Genomic DNA, 19,650 nt, shown 5'->3' with positions numbered 1-19,650 from the left:
ACTTGGCCTTGAGGAAATCAGCATCAGTCTCAACTTTCAAGAGTTGTTGTGAGCATAAAGTTATTGTACGATACTTTGTATGTTACAGAAGAGCTCAATACATAAATGCTGCATACATACCAGCTGGTGAGAGCACCAGAGCTTGTAGGATGTCCGAGAGGGAGATGATACCAACAATACTATCTGCTTCATTCACTACCACCAATCGATGCACCTGCAAACATGAAACAAAAGCATATTAAGAGATTACTGTATTTGCCAATAAGCAGTGCACTCCACGTTCATGTTAATAATAGCCAGATGAATCAAGCTATTTAGAAGGACACTCAACTCCCCCTCAATGAATTAATATAGAGACTTTCCAGAACAAATTTTTGTTCAGCTCAAGGACCCAGGAGGGCACACCACATTCAAATCAAATTTACAGTGAGATACAAAGAGAAAACATGAACTGGATCCATTTTCCAATGCCGCTAGGTGAAGCCTGGATCAGACCATTTAGTTTTACACCAGTATGTCATTAAAAAGCAGTCCCAATTTCCCTCACTGTTAGCACTTGCATTCACATCTTTTCTGTGGGCTTGTACATGAATAACTGGAGGCCCAGCTGTTCTATAATTGAACAGGGACATGCTGCACAGTAGCAGAATACATTTCACTTTTCACAGCTATGAAAGGCTAATTGTTGAAATGCTAGCAAGGTGTTATTTAACAGTAAAGAACTGTCCGTCGACAGATAGAAGAAATCTGAGAGTGCAGATTGCATTTTCCTCATTGTCAGAACAGAATATAAAGTTCAACAGAAATTATTCCTACTCATTATGAATACATTCAAGTGGAAAGTTCTTGTTAAAAATAGATACTGTCTGTAACCCAAACACTGCCACATAATCTAACAAGGAACAGACTAAAACTAACAAGTCTATTTTTATTATAAAAGTGAAGTGTAATGTTACTGGTTCCATACATAGTTAAATCATATTTATAATTAGAATAGCCTAATTTACAACGTCAGCTTAATGGTGTCCCTTTAAAATTTATGCACCGCTATTTTAGGTGCATATTATAGTTTGTGTTTGCCCAGTAGGACTTTTAAACAACATACCCTCCCCACATATCACATCTCCTGAGTTTCAAAAGCAGTTTGCTATACTGCACAGCCACCCCTTTGGGCAAATGTACAACCAGTCAAGCATTGATGAGTAGACAGTGCCAGCAGCCCTCTGTTTGTGAGTTTGCATCTAGTTAATTGAACTGGGGAACATGCCAACAGCAGTGCCATAAACCCACACGGAGTATGCCACAGTTGGCATCTTATATATGGGGTACGTGAACAGCTGTTTGAGAGGGAAAAGTCCACAACCTTATCTGACACGCTTTTCTAGAGTAGGTCTACATCTTTTTTGCTTTATAATCTGACAAAAGTTTTGTTCAGCTGTTTTTAAATACGCACACTTATCATGGAGTACTTGTAGCTTTGCCACGAAGACATTTGAGTAAGACAGCAGTTGTTTATGGGAAAGATGCCCAAATGATTAAGATGCAAAATAGTGAGATGATCAGTTCCCACAAAGCATTTAAAGAACGACCAGACTCTCAACAGATGACCTCGGCTCTACTAAACATTTGATGTTTTATGATTGCTCTCAACCATTTTCCAATTTTGTAACCACTTTAAACTTCCATCAAAATGTTTGCTAAAAGTAACTCAGAAATACAAGAAACAAAGAGCAAGAGAGGCCTTTGTCAAAGAAATAGACATAGTAAAGTTCAAGTCAAGGTACTTCAACAGTTTAGGACAGAGGTGAACTACATACCGGCCAGGTAACTTAGAGCTCCTCTTCTCTTGTATTTGAACAGTCATACCCACCTGATACAAATGGGGAACACAGGAAAGAAATAGAAAAGGGGGGAAATTCTATTTTTATATATGTTCCTCTTACGTTGGCGATACTTTAGACAGGGTTATTATGATGGATGGGTTTAATATGACTATTAAGTATGGACTATCACATGGTCAGTCACTTGGCCATCTTTCTCAAGTTCAACAGCTTCATTACTCAAAGGCTATCGATTAATAAAGTGACAGTACAAACACTTATCTGCCAAGACGCAACAGTAATAACCAGTTACTTAAAAAAACCCTCCACCCATCCTCCAATCTAATTCAGATTTCTGGTATCTACGTATGTTGTGAAATAATTACATGGCATCTTTCTGAAAAGATATTGTAAGATCGGCAATGTCTGTGTTTAGAAATATATAAAATAAAATTGATATACCATTGATTTTAAAGCACACACCTATCTTAGTTTATGTTGGAAAGTTTCCATTGCTACCTGTTCTTGCTTTGTGTGCACCTGATCAGGTGTCATAACTGATTTTATCCCATATGAAAAATATAACTCAGAATATTTTGCATTTCACTTTTTCAAATTATGGTCTGAAATTAGGGCACTGGGCAGGGAGAGGGGAAAACGAGAAAGCATATTATGGCTTGGTTGGCTTTGTCAGTGAAGGAAGAGTCTATGTTCCATTACAATGGTGATGGTTGTATGGCAAAGTTTCCCATATACCTCATAACATTTATCCTGTCCCACCCTAGGGGAGAAGGAAGGAAGAAATCACAAGATTTTAAGGGGGATGTCTAAGAGCTTGAATCTAGAAGCTCAAATGGATACCCATTTTCTGATAACTAGATGGGAAGCTACTTCCTAGCCTGCTGCTTGCAAGGTGATCACGCCTGTAGCTAAAAGGCAGCACTATCCCAGAAGAACTGTCCTGTCCCTGGTATTACTGCAGAATTCAAAACGTGCAGTATTTTGAAAGCAAAGCGTAATTATTGATTATACCCTTATCCAGAACTATGTGCTTTGTATTAAACTTACAAGAACATTTCAATGAGTTTGCATTTCTTTTCCCCTTTCAACCAACGTATACTAGTTGTCACATAAATACTGATTAAAGGGTGCGCTAGCAGAATCCATATTTCTGTGATGTGCCTTTGCAAACTAATATTCATCAAGTTTTAAAAAATATGGCAGAAGTCACAGTTCTCATATAACCACCAACAGTCCAGCTAAGTTTATCATCTATAAACCTTGGGTTAGAGCAACTTTAGATCTCCCACCTCTTCATTTCAGTAAAAGACCTTTAGACTTCAGTCCATCAACAATGCCACATATTGTCATCGGTAGCCATCACAATCTCCACAAAAATCAGGGCTTGGTCACACTGCTTGCCAAAACCCGAAGTCTCCAAGGCTGTAGTAGTTCATCATGCTCAATTACTTTTTTATTTTAAAGAAAGTGTAAGAAATATGACAGTCTTTAAAAGTTAGAATAAAGAATCCATGAAGTACAGAGCCGTTGTGCTTTATGTAGGATTATAAAATGTAAGTTTAAATGCACATTCTAGCACACCTTTGAAGGAGTCTTATGCAGACATCATCCGAGTCCTTCTTTGAAATTGTGTTAGCTGGAATTCTGGTTAGCAACACTACTCAGAAATGTGTTGTCATCCAAGAAATCTCACCTCAGCTTTAACTATCCGATCCACGATGGTCTCCAGTGTTTCCAGCTTACTGCATTTCACAACACCTTCAAAATACTGAGAGCGGTGTTGTAGGGCTTGTGTCACTGTGATATCTAAGTTATTATAAGTTTTTTCAGCAGCAAGATTCTGAAAAAAAGTGATTACATAAGACTCTTTTTTTAAAAAAACACACGAAACACCCAATGTATTATTCCCTTATGTCTGGAATGTGATGCTACTAAGATCATTTCAGAAATGGAACAAAAACCCAGTCCTCCAGATACGCTAAGAGTACAATCTAAATAAATATGTGCAATGTTAGGTTGTACAAAGATATAACATTATGACCAAGCTTGCATGCCAGTTAGGAGGTCTATTGTGCCTCTGCTAAACATGATTGGCTCTTTGCAGATTAATGTTTCCTAATCTCCAAACCAAGTTTAGGATATCAGGAAAACCCAGTGAGCTTGCACACTCCTCTCCTTCCTGTCTCAAATGGGTGGTCCTATTTCCTTTCAGTTTGCACCAGATTTCCACTTTAATCATGGTTGCAAACTGTGGATTAGTGCAAATTAGTGTGTAAACATAACACTAATCATAAAAAGGTAAAGGTATAGGACCCCTGACAGTTAAGACCAGTTGCAAACGACTCTGGGGTTGCGACGCGCATCTCGCTTTACTGGCCGAGGGAGCCGACGTTTGTCCACATAGTTTTTCTGGGTAATGTGGCCAGCATGTCTAAGCCGCTTCTGGCGAAACTAGAGCAGCGCACAGAAGCGCCATTTACGTTCGCGCCAGAGCGGTACCTATTTATCTACTTGCACTTTGACATGCTTTCGAACTGCTAGGTTGGCAGGAGCAGGGACCGAGCAACAGGAGCTCACCCCGTCGCGGGGATTCAAACCGCCGACCTTTTGATCGGCAAGCTCTAGGCTCAGTGGTTTAGACCACAGCGCCACCTGCGTCCCTCTAACACTAATCATAGATAGCTACAAAACTCAAATTGAGTGGTGGGTGCTCACAGAAGAGGGGAGAATGTAGGAGCATGCTAACCTATGATATCCCAATCTTGATTAGGAGATGGGGCACCATTAGTTTTGCACCAAGTAACAGACTGCAGTCTTTTGTTGGTTGCCAGTTGCTCTCTCCTCTCCAAGGAAATTTACCTCTCCACCCCCCTAGAAGCACTCATGGAAACCATCATAGGAATAATTGAAGTTAGAGACTAACATAGAAATATCAGGAACTGAAGAGCAAAAAGGACCATTCTACTCTAGGAAAAGCCTCTGGGCAAAAGTGAGAGATATAAAATATATTTAAAAAGATATAAAACATGTAAATACTTACTATTACATCAAATTTGGAATAAATATCTACAACTTTTCCTAAAAACAGAAGATAAAACAAACTTTATGTTGGTAATTAAGCTATAAAACCAAATACAATACTCTATATTAGCCTCTGTCAACCTGGTTCAAATGTTTTAAGAGTACAACTCCCACCAGTCCCTGGCCAGCACAAAGACTGCTCTATACAACTTAAAAAATTGTTCAGTAGCACCTTAGAGACCAACTAAGTTTGTTCTGGGTATAAGCTTTCGTGTGCATGCACACTTCTTCAAGAAGGATGTAAATACACCTAGAAGTTGTATTAACAGATTTACAGCTTGGTCCCATGCTTGTTTACTTCCACATTGTGTATATGACACACACTAGGCCTGTGATTCTGTACATGCTTACTTTTGAGTCAACAAGTTATAGTGCAGGATGAATCCATATAAAAAGGTGAACATATTTTAGGAAACAGTGAATTTTTAGCTTCAATGATTTCAGCACAGAAAATAATTAATGGCAAATTTCACCTTCCTTACTCAAGAAGTGCAAAAGCACAATCCATCTGCACTTTTCTGTACATTATATTGGAATGGAAGGAAAATAAAATTACTGCAGAAGTATAATAAATATAGAGGTGCAAATCAGGAGTAATTTTATTGAAGTGAAAACACACAACTGAAAAGAGAAGCAAAAATATATTTTGTTCTAGATCCTATAGGGTTTGATGAGAGTGGAAAAGGGATATGTGCAAATGTGCTTTTAGCTTTAAATGATAATGAAACACAAGATAACCAAAACAGAATGGAACCATTTTGTTCTATTACAGTTTCCTAGAAACGTAATTAATTCAAGTGAGATGATAGAGATGTTATGAATAAAAGATTGATCAAAGGGTGATAAAGAAGCTTTTTTCTCCTTTTATTTTTCCCCCTTTAATAAGGCGGCTCAGATAATTTAGCACTTACAACAGATAACCAATGGCAAAATAAACTATTTCCTTCCGAACGATAGCCATTTTACTGAATACAAACCTGACTCATCCACAACAGGTAGTGCTGATATCCTTCTATCTACAAATATATTCAATGCTTTAATGATAGGAGTGTCTGGGTGTATAAAGGCGATGTTGTCATATGTTCCTATCCCAAGTTCATCCAGATTTTGCTTCATAAAGGCAGGCTTTGGCATTTCTGACACCTAGAAGAAGTAAAATACTACTTGTTTGACAGGCATATTTTACCATTTTTAAGCTACACAGCTCACACAGTTTTAAAAATTACCACGCAAGGAATTTCCTTATCATGTCTTTCAACTGGTAACATATTTTAGTAGCCTAGTAAGCTTAAGATTAGTGGGCAAAGTCAAATGTGTTAGAATGAAGCTAATACTGTTTTCGAAGTTGAACTCTATTCTGGCATTCTGTCCCACGTTTCTTGCCCATATAGGGATGCCCTGAACTGGGAAAACACAATAAATATCCAATATACAGTAACACGTTCACAGCTTTTATAATTGCAGCATGGATTGCAGTGGCACAAGTGTCCTTGGTGTTTTGAAGATGTAGCTTATGAATGAAACAGCACAGCTATCATTCAAAGCTTGCTGCTTCCTTGTCCAAGCTTCACAATGCAATTATTAACGCCTTATATAAGGTTGCATGCTAGAACTTCTGAGTGTCGTATAACCCAGGCATCATTTGGACACGCTTCTGCAGCTGTGACATTTAGCACACTGAATTTTGCAGGAGAGTTATGAAAGGGATAGCATGTCTAAGGAGTTTTACTAGCATATCTTTTTATTGTACCGATTACAGGCAAGTGGAACCTCCAAGAATGTTGCAGTGTATCCTCGCCTCTTAGTAGGAATGCTCCTGGACAGGTTTTCAGGCAGCCAATCATGACCCTGTCCATTCTACATTTCTATTTTCCAACAATCAATCAATATTCTGTGCTTATTGAGCATGCTCAGTCCTCACTGGGCTGTTTTGTGGTTTGTTTTTCAAAATGTTCTCCTTCTGCAAACCTCAGAGTTCCTCTGAGCATGCCAAGACCTCTTTCCTTTCTCAGTGCCCCAGGTTGGCTCCAATCCTGTCTCTGAACTCAGTGGTGAGCCCTATTATGAGAATGCAAAGTTTGCATAGATTTTTACCATGAAGGTTTCTTGGCAGTAAACACTATAAAGTTGCTGCCATCTGAATACTCTGTAAACGCTATTTGCATGACCCATCCCAATACAAGAAATTTTGTCACCGGAAAAGTGAGACAACAAAAACCATCCATGTGGTCATTTGATAATTCATTATCATTATACTCATTATACTCCTAAACTTTATAAAAACCTAGGAAAATCAACTACAGTTTCAAGTGACTGAACTAGGCCAGATGACTGCAAATGAGGCAAGCCAAGCCTTGGATTTGTACCACTCCTCCTCTATGAACAAGAAATGAGAGTAGAAGCTTGCACTTTTGACTAAAATAAAAACTTAAAGAAATGTTCCTTATTCAAACTCCAGTAGGATAAAAGAATCCAGGATCTTGTTAGAATAAACTAAGGTTCCAAGTTTGTACGTAACAGGAAACGGTGCTTTAGTCTGCAGTGAAAGCAGATTTGATTTTCCTCTCACACATGCAGGTGATGAAGTGTCACCTGCAAAAGTGACTGGATTATTCAAGAGTCTTTTTCGAGACTGCTTGATTGCACAGGTCCAATTAAAATACTTCCTGCATAGTTATTATGAATGGAAACACTTTTATCACTAGTGCAGAGTAAAGGCCTGCTACCAACTGCATGAAGAGAGACAACAGGAACATACCTATCATTTTTGTACCAGTGTAAGTGTAGAGTATTCAAAGGAAATGGATCATATAAGTACAGTTGTTTATAAAGACTTTACTAATGTAACAGTGAGCTTTGTCTGTTCCAACATCAAGAAGTAATAGGAATTTATTATTTTACTTACAAAAAGCTGGAGAAACTTGAGGATTCTTTTATGGGTAAGTATATAAAGTGCATTTCCGCTCACTGGGTCAATAACTGGCAATCTGTGGATTCTGTTTTTGATCAGTGAATACACAGCATCAAAAAGGCTGAAGAGAAAGTTATTGCAACTGTTAGTATACTCTTACTGTGATATCCGAAGACAGCTTTGATCATTCCCCCAAAGCTACACTCTACCAACTAAGTGATTTTTAGTAAATAATGATGGAGGAGGTTCTGAAAACTGAGCTGAAGGGCAGATGATTTCATTACATCATTGTTAAAGTAGGTATAGTACAGTTTAACATCAATATTATATCAGATCCTGTCAGCCAAACAGGAAAATGTTTTTTGATGGGGTGGGGAAAGAGAATGTTTTACTTATAAGGACCTGAAGATTACTAAGATTCAAATGCACAATAAAATAGAGGACAATAACAGTAATAAACACAACAGCTTTCTCCCTAAATGTCCTTGTGCTGGCTTGGAAGGGTTACACAGAATGGATGGTTAATTATAGCATAACAAGCTTCCCTTATATAGTAATATACTAATACTACATACAGAAATACATGTAACTGGAAGCAGGAGCGGAAAGGAAGAAAACTTATGCCATATCCTCAGTATTTCTTGTGTAATCATTACCCCCTCCAAAAAAAATCAGATTCAAAACCCCCAAAGATTCTAAGATAAGCCATAAAGGTTCCTATCACCAATTTAGAAACTTAATTGAAGTTAGAAACTTAGAAACACCAATTGCTAACGTGCACTATCTGTCTTGTCCCTTGCAGCTGTGTGATGGATGTATTAGCACAATTTACATTTTAAGAAATCAAAAGTAGAAAAGCATCTTACCTGGCGTCTGGTGAAATGTTCACTAAAGGCTTAAAGGTTTCTTGTAAATAAAGCTCTGTATAATTAAAAACAAAACCAATGCTTCATAAATTAATAATAAAAAATAGTATTTCATGAAATATCCACACACACTTAGCAGTGAACCCGGCATATGAAAGTGAGGACAATCCATGATTTACTAAATTAAAGAATGGCAGTGGTTCATAAGAGCAATCACTAGAGGTCACTATAATACTATATTAATACACATGAATACCATAAAAAAGTAGACAGCAAAGGCTGAGCAGAGGGTATTTTAAAGAAGTGTTTCAGATTACTAATGTAAGTGTTTTTGTTTTTAAGGCACCACTGTCTTCTCAGGCACCTGCAGTAATAAATGAACTTCCAACTTTTTCTGCAATGCATAGCATATCCTGAAGACACATCTTCAAGATGAACATTTATTGAAAGATCTTCAATTTTTTATCTAACCATCATTTCCTGAGGAGTGACTTGGTAAGGTGGAAAGAGGTAAAGGGAGGCAATTTATATTTATGAAAATATAAATACAAAAAGCCATTATTACCCATATTTAAATCAAAACATGCAACATGTAATAATTAAAATTTACACCACCAGTCAGAAATATATAACACATACAGGTGAATATTACTGTGATATTTCATCTTCCAGGGACTGTTTAAAAAACACTTTTTAATAAACTTGCCTGGTGAGCATCCTCTCTTACAACATGTAAGTTTTGTAAGAAATAACACATTTACTCATATGAAGATGATAATAAAGAATTTCAGGGGGATTTCCAAGATAACTCTTATCATGTAAACTATTCACCGTTTTAAAGTCCTCCAGCTATAGATGATCCTTCAAATATCCCAAAAGCAGCATTTTAGGATTCAATAGATCATATCCAATAATCTCTTTTTCTACTTGCCAAAATGAGGACTTGAGCTTTTCCAAAATACCTGCATTAATTTTGTCTCTAAAGCTTTACACCTCCAAGTCCTACCTTCCTGTAATTTTATCCTTCCCACAAAGAAAGGCCTTAATTTGAGCTAATCCCTTTAGAATTTTACAGACTACAACAGACTTGAGCTTTTCCCAAGATATGAGCAATTAGGATGGATTCCAGCACTCACATTTGTGTTGGAATCTCTTCCACAGCCCACGGCAGAGCCCAAGTATATCTGGGTTCTCAGGCTAAGGGAACATAGGAAACTATTCCTGAGTCAGACCATTAGTCTATGTAACTCAATATTGTCTACACTCACTGGCAGCGGTTCTCCAGGGTTTCAGGCAAGGTGTCTCCTGGCCCAAGCTGAAGATGCTGGGAATTTAACCTGAGATCTTCTGCATGCGGAGCTCATGTTCTACCACTGAACTATATAGTCTTTCCCCTATTAAGGACAACACATAGTATAGTACTGCATAACAGGTTGTGAATCACGTTCTTAGTGCATATCTTTCAAAGGGTACTTACCCCTCCATGTTTCAATCTTGTGCTCCTCCAATTCATAGATTTGTACCTGCAAAGAAAAAACAGGTTTGAAGCTCAAATCTTTAGCATATAATTTTAAAATGGCCAGTGAACTAAAGGCTATCTACCTTCAAGTAATTAGGACTGAGGCACATAGTTAATATGCTATAGTAATATGGGTGACTTTAAAATGCAATGAAAGGCTGACAAATTGGAAACTAAACCAAAATCCTGAACAAATACTTAGATTTTCTGCATACACAGCCACTGGAGTTGACAATTACATTCTAATTTGAATCATTTTCTTATGCTCTGTTGCAAGCACATTACAGCAAACAGGAATTAAGGCTGGTGGGAAAATACTAATTGCTAACACCAGCACTGGGATGAACAAGTTTCTCATCTGCATGTTTTGAAAATGAAATTATATTTTCCTACACTGATAAAACTAATGAGAGCACTTGGCTGAAAAGTGGTTGAAATAACCAGGTATAGAATGCATTGTTAACAAAATATATTCATTCCGCTGTCAAGAAAATAATGAAAAAAATCTTGCTGAAGCAGAAAAGTTGGGCATCTTCCATTTTCTTGTGTAGATTAAGATTACATCATACCTTGAGTGTCAGCAGCAGCCCCCTATCCCTATCACTAGCTGTGTACAGTTATGGGTAGCTACATGCATTCTTTACAAGACACTTACTTTAAAAGTAAGTTTGAAAATGCCACTTTTGATTTGTCATATTCGATTAGGCAATCGGGAGCATTCCACAGGCTCGGAAACTTCCATCCTTCCCTGGTTAGTGTTCCCCACACTGCAGCATTACATCTGCGTTAAACTAAGCAGTTTTCCATGTCAGGCATAAACCCTAATTTCAAAGCTAAGTACAGTTAATGCTAGTGCTGACAAAATGCTGCAACATAATTAACACTAATAAGGGAAGGGAAGGAGATTGCAACACATGCCCAGTAGTGTCGTGTGTGCTTGTCCAAGATGTGCAAATGAATCTTCAAAGTTATACTGGCATATCATTGTAGAATCTTATACACTTGTGTGTGGTAAAGGCCCTCTCTGCACACTCATTTTGCACTAATATACATATGCAGATCCACTGTATCATCCCTACCCTGGCATAAAATTGCTACCAGACCCCAAGATAACAGGAGGAGCAAAAGAACTGGAGATTCCAGAATGTTACACTTTTGAGTTCAGCATCTTTCCCTGCAGTTCCCAAATAACATTAGCAGAGGTGGGAGGGTGAATTACAACTTTGCCATCTCCTGACACTATGGCGCCATGCTTCAATAATTCAGAAGTTCGGGTTAAAAGAGCTCTTGAATGTTGAATTTTAGACTGGGCCCTAAAGAATGCAAGCCACAAGAGTTAAGAAGGATATTTCATTTTCTCTGCCTAAGAAATCTTCTTTAAAGGGAATGAATCTTTGCAGCACCCTTTAAAAACCAAGTACCAATTTTGGTATATAGAGTTTGACTTGTTGACATTACTGCAACAGTAATGATTTGAGTAATGGCAGGAATGTTTGTAGCAATGGAAAGAACTTGAACTTTGTACAGAAATCCCTTGGCATGGGTGCTTGGCACTCTAATGCAAAATAGAAACTCTACTTACAATACTCCAACTTTCCTCATGATGGAGTAAAAAAACCCTGAATCCATACACATCAGCAAATATGGAAAACACTTATAAGCTATTGGAATGCATGCAACTCTTACAGCAGTGGTACAGCTGGATTTTATTGCCTTACAAAAATGAACACTCCCTTATTTGATGCTGAAAATGCTGCAGTGCTAATTTAAAATTCCTGGCTCCTCTACAGAACATGGTTTGCAAATCAGGAGTCATGCTCATTAATGGTGCTCCCTTTCCTTCACTCTCCAGATGTTACTCCTTTTTTCTTCTTCTTGAAATTCACTTCAACAATGCAAAGGCATCCTTTGTAAAATGGAAGCTGTATTCATATTTGAGCTGGGATCATCAATGAACATGGTTTGTGCTTGTGAATATGTAGCATGAAAAACAAGGAAGGGAACAATAACTCTGGAGAGGAAGTGACTATGGTTTCTAGGAAGTTAAAGTTACAAAATGCACCCATCTAATGATTGTGAAATTGAAATTATGGTTTTCAAAGTGCAAAAAGATATAGTGCTAAGTTTACACTTAAAATTCACAAAGTTGCATTTTATCTCTCATTACATCTATCCACTGTGTCAAACATAATGGCCCTTTCAAGGTTTGGTGGATTAGGAACATGCCACAGGCTCATACGTTTCCTCTTTGTGGATTCCCTCCTCCATTTTCTGGTTGCCTCTATTCAATTATTTACCCAATTCAGATTACAGAAAACCAGAAATGGAGGAGAGTAAGCAAAAAGGGCAAATGTATGCCTGCAGTGTATGCCTGATCCTCCAAACCATTATATAAAGGATTGTTTGAACTCCGCCAAATTAATTATATTTACATCATGATTAATTCCATTCACTATTTAGTGAATTTATGGTTTCAGTAACTGACAGAGCAAGACTATTTTCAGTGAGTTAAATGTCTGACGGTCATTTATGCAAAAATAAAGAACTTTTGCTTCTCCTGCTGCAACAAATTAAAAACAAACAAACCTACAATTAATAGGTACTTTACAGAGTAGCCTTTTCAACTACTCAAATATAATACATTCTTTATTGCTGCTATTCCTTTTAGAACAATGTCAAACTTCAATGTCAAATAACTTGTTGACTTTGTTTAGCAACTGAAGGATTACTAACAACAAACATTCCCTCAGCCAGAAATAGCCAACTTAGTGCCTTCCAGTGAGTGTGAACCAAAACTCCCAACATCCCAGACTACTGCAGATGCTGGCTGGGGCTGATGCAGTCCACAAAATCTGGACGGTACCATGTTTACTCCATGTGTTCTAGACATACTAAGCCAAAATGGGGAAAATGTGATTGAAGCAATGCTACAAGCAAAAAACCAGCATTGTTGAAGAGCTACAGGCAACTGTTACCTAAATTCAATAAATCACTATAATGCTTTAGATCACAGTAGAAACGCTACATCAGCGCAACAGAAATGCATAGGTCAGCACTATCCTGGTGATAAGTCACCATTTGACCAGCATAGTTTTTTACTAAGGTGGTAAATTTATTTTGGGCTATAGCACTGAGATTGCTCCAGCCATAAAATTTCATCCACATAGCAAAATAGAACTCTTCTCCCCAACATCTAGATTTCTAAATGTGTAGGGAGCAATATTCAGCAGAGGGAGCCTCCAAACTGCAGTCTAAAGTAAAGGTAAAGGTAAAGGTAAAGGTACCCCTGCCAGTCTTGACAGACTCTAGGGTTGTGCGCTCATCTCACTCTAGAGGCCAGGAGCCAGCGCTGTCCGCAGACACTTCCGGGTCACGTGGCCAGCATGACAAGCTGCATCTGGCGAGCCAGCGCAGCACACGGAACGCCGTTTACCTTCCCGCTAGTAAGCAGTCCCTATTTATCTACTTGCACCCGGGGATGCTTTCGAACTGCTAGGTTGGCAGGCGCTGGGACCGAGCGACGGGAGCGCACCCCGCCGCGGGGTTTCGAACCGCCGACCTTTTGATCGGCAAGTCCTAGGCGCTGAGGCTTTTACCCACAGCGCCACCTGCGTCCCATGGGCAGTCTAAAGTAGTACAGCCTTATTACCTCAGCAGGAGAAGGGCCATAGATTAGTTGTACAGAGCTGTTTTGTGGCACAGAAACAGTGAAGAAAGCTAAAGACAGAAGCAAGGACTGGGGACGATTAACATATGCAACATCCTAGGAATCAGTGGAAATCTAAGCACCTGACAAGTAATAGGTATCTGTTATAAATAGAGCCCTGCAGCCAAAGATTTAGCAGGTTCAATTCAATGGGAAATCCAGCCCCAGTTCCTTTTCAGGCTCCTTGCCAAACCCTAGTTTCCAAAGCTCTGTTTCATACTCATTCCCATTGAGTCCAAATCTGATAAGATTTGCCTGACTTTAGGCTGGGTGAGAATTTCTCAAAACTCTCCTTGGTACAGGATTGTTAATTAACAGGGTTTTGCCTAGCCAAGCCAGTATTGGGAGAGCTGGATACATAGACAAATGTGTGTCATGGCTGACAGGCATCATAAAAGGAAGCATTTGACCCACTGTGTCTGTGCACCATTCCAGAGATATATATCTTTAGCATCATCCCAGGTGAAAGAAATCTAAATTTTTCTTTAAACATTTTCACTGTCTCTGTTCCAACAAAATGCATCAGGTACACAGGGAAATACAAGTAGCAGATCAGACTTAACTACCAAATGGTCAGCTGTTTCCTCTCCTTGCACAACTTGATTATTTCCTGAAAAAAACTAATAAAGGAAGTTCTTCTCCTTGAAAGTGCACCAAAAGGGTTTTCCCCCTATAACTGAATTTATATGGTTCTAACAATATGCTCTGTGCTTGACTGAAGGGAGAACTGGAACTTACTGGCATTAAAGCACATAGGAAAGTGCATTTCAACCTTGTATGCAAGGCAGAAGAGTTTCAAATTGGAACAGTTGGCATGTTCAGATAAAGCTGCTATGCTGAAACGAACAACAGGAACTAACAGGCTGGATACCAATCACGATTGTAATGTAGGAGATATATCCTGGATCCCAGCAGCACGCCTATACAACTACATGCAGTTCCCACTTGCCAAACACAACGTGTACCCAGGAAATTGTTCATTAGGCAAGGGTTTGCATAACAAACTGGTGATTTCCATTATTTCCTATGTGAACATTTCTAACCCATGATCTCTCTCCCCTCTCCCATCACGTTTCTTCATAAGAGGGCTGCAGCCAACCAGGAAAAAAGAGACAAAGACAAAACTAGTTTGTCCACTCTCTCCCCTCCTTCCCTCTCTCCATGGTTTCTGTCCGAAAATGTCTGCTGCAGACCAACAAAGCACAAACAAGGAAGGAAGTGGGCAAACTCCAGTTGTTTGGATATCAATCAGCTTTGTATGTAGCAAGGTTTGGGTATTACTATGTTCAGATAAGTGAAATTTTTGGATAATGAGCAGGTGGATAAGTGGGATCTCTGTGTATAAATTTGTGTCCTAACTTCATATTATGAAACAGTGGAGGGGTTGGCTCATTTCAGTCTTACAACAAACCTAGTGCCCGAGAGCGTCTTGCCCCAGGACAACTAGTTATTTTCATAGTTAAAACAGCCTTTGAATCAAGGTATCTGCAGTCCAACACTTATTTGATGTACTAAACCACACTGGCTCCATTCCACTGTGCATATTTTCTGCATACTTTGTGTTACATCCATGTTATTTCTGCTTTTTATATTGGTTTGTGCATATCATTTTATAACTATCATGGTTAAGCCAGCAACCCCATGCACCAGAGAAATAAAAAACAAACTACTTCAGTATCAGAGATGTGCAATTATCTAAAGCAGGGGTCAGCAAACTTTTTCAGCAGGGGGCCGGTCCACTGTCCCTCAGACCTTGTGGGGGGCTGGACTATATTTTTTTTTGGGGGGTGAACGAATTCCTATGCCCCACAAATAACCCAGAGATGCATTTTAAATAAAAGCACACATTCTACTCATGTAATAACACGCTGATTCCCGGACCATCTGTGGGCTGGATTTAGAAGGCGATTGGGATTTAGAAGGCAGATCCGGCCCCTGGGCCTTAGTTTGCCTACCCATGATCTAAAGCAATGTGTCCCAAACTTTGGTTTCCGTTTTTTTTTTAACTACAACTCCCATCATCCCTAGCTAGCAGGACTAGTGGTCAGGGATGATGGAAACTGTAGTCCAAAAAGAGCTTGGGAGCCAAGTTCAGGAAACACTAACCTAAAGCATCAAGTTTGATATGAAGACAGGAATAATGGTTCTTATCATCTCTCTTATTCCTCACTCCAAAGATGGGTAACTGGGGCACACAATAACTAATGAGTGATATAAGATAAACAAACCTTTGCCCAAATATCTACAGAAAAGGTGGGGGTCTTAATTTCACATGTACCATTCAGCAGCAAAACTTTCCTTCCTCTTCAAAAGGCAGCATTCTTTCAATCACCCATCCAATTACAAAAAAATATATTATTATCAAATATATTGTTATCAATGCTTTTATTTCAGGGATACTGTTTCACTAATGATAATTTTATTTATGAGGTTGTACCTACCATTGGAGACTTATAGTATCTATGCAGTATATTAATGAAATCTGTAATAGTTAACATTCCTGTAACAAGAGAAAACAATGCAAAATAAAGATTCAGATCATATTTAGACAGTTTTTAATTAACAAATTAAATTAAATATTGCATCCCTAATTGATAAAAGTTCCTAAAAAAATTCCTAGTGTAGCTTGGAAATATGAGTGTACACGACACTGCCTGCCTTTTAGAAGAACCACCAGAGCTGCAGAAACATAATTCCCACATAATACATGAACATAACATTTCACATCTGTAAAACAGGTAAGATCTATTTTGTCACACAACTTTAGCAAAATGTCCTCACCGAACAGCTCCTAACTGTTGTTTGGTATAGGATCAGGAACCTCAACCTTCCACGCTTACTCCTTCCCTTGCATGCCAAGATTAGATGATTCCATTTTCTGGTTAATTATGAACGAGAAGTAGCCAATGTGATGTTTAACTACAACTCCCATCAGCCTCAGCCAGCATGGCCAATAGTCAGGAATGAGTGTTTACAGAACTTGGTGAATAAATCAAACTGAATCCAGAAAGTTAAGAGCTTGGCAACTTTGCTTTGTTATACACAAGTAGGCAGAACAAAACTGTAGCCATAGGCCTACTGTAAATAATACTGTAGAAACTTCTGGTGATGCAGTCAGACTGCAGGCTGAGTTTTTGATGGAAAGGAACTACTATTACAACTAGAACATACGGAACATGTTAGCATTTTTATATGCAAGAAATCCGGGAAGAAGCAAAATTCTTTGGCTCCGTTGCTATTGCACCTACTAGCTGCTTTAAAACAGTAAGAGCAATCCAATTCGTAATTTACACAATTGGTTGCCAACCAGTACCTCCCTATGTTATTTTCAAAAGGTCTCAGGAAGTTTCCTTTCAAAAATCTAATGCAGGAGAGTGTTTGCTCTTCCTAGTCAATTCTTGTTTACACTGGCTCAGCCTCTCCTAAACTGAACACACCCTTCAACATGACCACATTTCATTGGATGCCAGGAATGGATGCCCACGCTTCCATCAGGAGCTGCAAAGAGCTTCACTGTGAGCAAGCATAGCTGTGGCCAGTATAGGTGCTTCCCACTCTCATTGATGGGGCAGCTGATGGGAAAGCTTGTCAGCACCATTTTGTGGTCCTCTCTCTCTTTTGCTCTTTAAGATGTGAAGCCATTATGCCCATAGCAGTCATTTTCTGTTATGTCATCTTCACGGTAACCATTTTAAAACTAGTGCATATGGTCCTCTCTCTAAATTCCAAATTTGCCCACTGGTTGGTGACCCCAGGCTTACAGTTTTTGGTGCAATTCCCTGCCAGTGCTATTCCAGCAGGGAATCGAACAACATTTGGAGGGTACCACAGTGGCTACCTGCTATAAACATTAGCTCACCAGGTTCAGACCAACTGGCAGTGACTGGAAAATTCAAATCTTGGCACACAAGGAAGCATAAAAGTACGAGGTATGTTCTCATAATGTCAAGCTATAGTTTGGCATTCCAACTGAATAGTCTCCAAGGCTGTAGGGGAGAGGCCACAGTACAACGGGAGAATTTTTTTTTTGAAAAAAAAATTAAAAATCATGTCTGCATCCTCTTCTTAGGTATGTAATTTCATGTCTTCATGCATGAGAGAAGTACAAGTCCAGGCATGGATTTTATTACCACTCAGCTGGCAGGTATACAAGAGTTTTTAAAATCAGAAATATTTTTCAAGCAGCAAAGGTCTGGAGAGCTCCATGTGTTTAAAAAGACTGGACACAGCCAAGCAACGGTGTTCACTTAAGATGCAGTCAGAACCAGTAGTATCTTGCTACAGATTAGATTCTTGCATATTTATCATGGAAGTGAGGCCTAGAAAGATTTGGGGGGGGGGGTGTTACGGAAATCAAATGGGATTTTAGAAATAAAGCCAACAGGAATTTGCTTGTAATGGAAATTACTTCTCTCTCTTCAGAAAAGCTGAAGATAATTCAAAAGCACCTGAAATATTGCTGCTTGCACCGTTTCAGCTCTTTGTATGTTTGGCTCTTGAAAGAGCAATGCTGACTCCTTGGAATTTAAAATATTTTTTCCAGCCCTGCTTTTATGATACACTAAGCATCCCATTTCCCAGCATTTTAAAACGTCAGTATAAAAAACCCCAAGAATTCAGCTTCCTCCACAAAAGCACTAAGTGTTGCAGACCCTCTCCATCACCTATTCTATGATTTGAAGCCCATGTTAGAGATAATTGGAAATCACTGTGTCTCACTATTTGAGTGAGCTTCACCATGGCCTCCACACAGGTGTGAAAGCAGAGACTTCCTGTTATGTCTGAAACAGATATAGATGGTATTTCATGAGTATAAAATAAAAAATTGAAGAGAAGGCAAAAGCACAAAAAAACCCCACAATCCACCACTATATCTGATTCCACTGTACAGTGGAGATGAATTAAATCTCTCTCTCCAAACTCTATACTAATATATCTTACCTACAAAGCTTTGTTTTTTACTCTCCCACAGAGGAGCTGCTCGGACACCATTTGCTACCAAGGCAAAGAAAGCTTTCTTTACCTGAAAGACAAAATAAAACAGCATTTTTAAAAAAGGTCATAGAGCACTGCTATTTTTTAAATATCTTTTCGCACAGCTTGATACTGAGGAGGACATGACAGCTACAATTTGCTAGAAAGGTATGGATGAGTTTCAAGCCTAAGGAAACAACATGGATACACTGAAACACTTCTCTCACTTGTTCTATATCCATTTGGCATTACACTTGTATGTACAAACCAGAACAGTGATTTAGTTCTTGGCAGCTTCCCAAACTCAAGGACATGGAAAACACTTATTTTATAATAAACCTGCAGTATTAGCCAATGAATATCGCCCTCCGCCCTGTACAACATCACATTCATTGCTGCATTTGTGTTTGCCTCTGGCCCCACCCACCACTGGCCTGTGGGAGGTTGTCCAGAATGGAATGGGGAAAAAATGTTCCCCATCCATTTCTAAGCCATACATTGTTTTAAAACATGGCTTAATCGTGAATGTGACTCCTAGCCTACTGTGTGACACACCCCACCTCTGGTGGGTGCTATGTGCAGCACAAAGCAAGCTACTTTATAGCTTATCAGATCAAGTAAATCTAATTTGTTTCAAATGTTTGTTATTGGCTTATTTCTAGCTTACCATTCATTTGTATGAAATATGACAAGCCATGTTGTGGCTCGTTTGTGCCACACACAGCATTGTACAGAGGTAAGGTCATGTGTTT

The 19,650-nt window shown here is 38.8% G+C and overlaps 1 protein-coding gene across 1 annotated transcript in view; it reads right to left on the bottom strand.

The window, feature by feature from the left end:
* PRKAG2 (protein kinase AMP-activated non-catalytic subunit gamma 2) overlaps positions 1 to 19,650 on the bottom strand; it is a 199,744-nt gene that overhangs the window by 2,211 nt on the left and 177,883 nt on the right. The window contains 9 exon segments of the mRNA XM_083580108.1: positions 121 to 214; positions 3,535 to 3,681; positions 4,882 to 4,919; positions 5,900 to 6,065; positions 7,828 to 7,954; positions 8,700 to 8,754; positions 10,177 to 10,222; positions 16,366 to 16,424; positions 18,866 to 18,947. Coding sequence (XP_083436234.1) covers positions 121 to 214; positions 3,535 to 3,681; positions 4,882 to 4,919; positions 5,900 to 6,065; positions 7,828 to 7,954; positions 8,700 to 8,754; positions 10,177 to 10,222; positions 16,366 to 16,424; positions 18,866 to 18,947 — 814 coding nt within the window.

Source organism: Podarcis filfolensis (assembly GCF_964270895.1).
Source record: "Podarcis filfolensis genome assembly, chromosome: 12".
Taxonomy (NCBI): Eukaryota; Metazoa; Chordata; class Lepidosauria; order Squamata; family Lacertidae; genus Podarcis; species Podarcis filfolensis.
The sequence above is the reverse complement of the archived record's forward strand: the minus strand, read 5'-3'. Positions and strand labels throughout refer to the sequence as shown.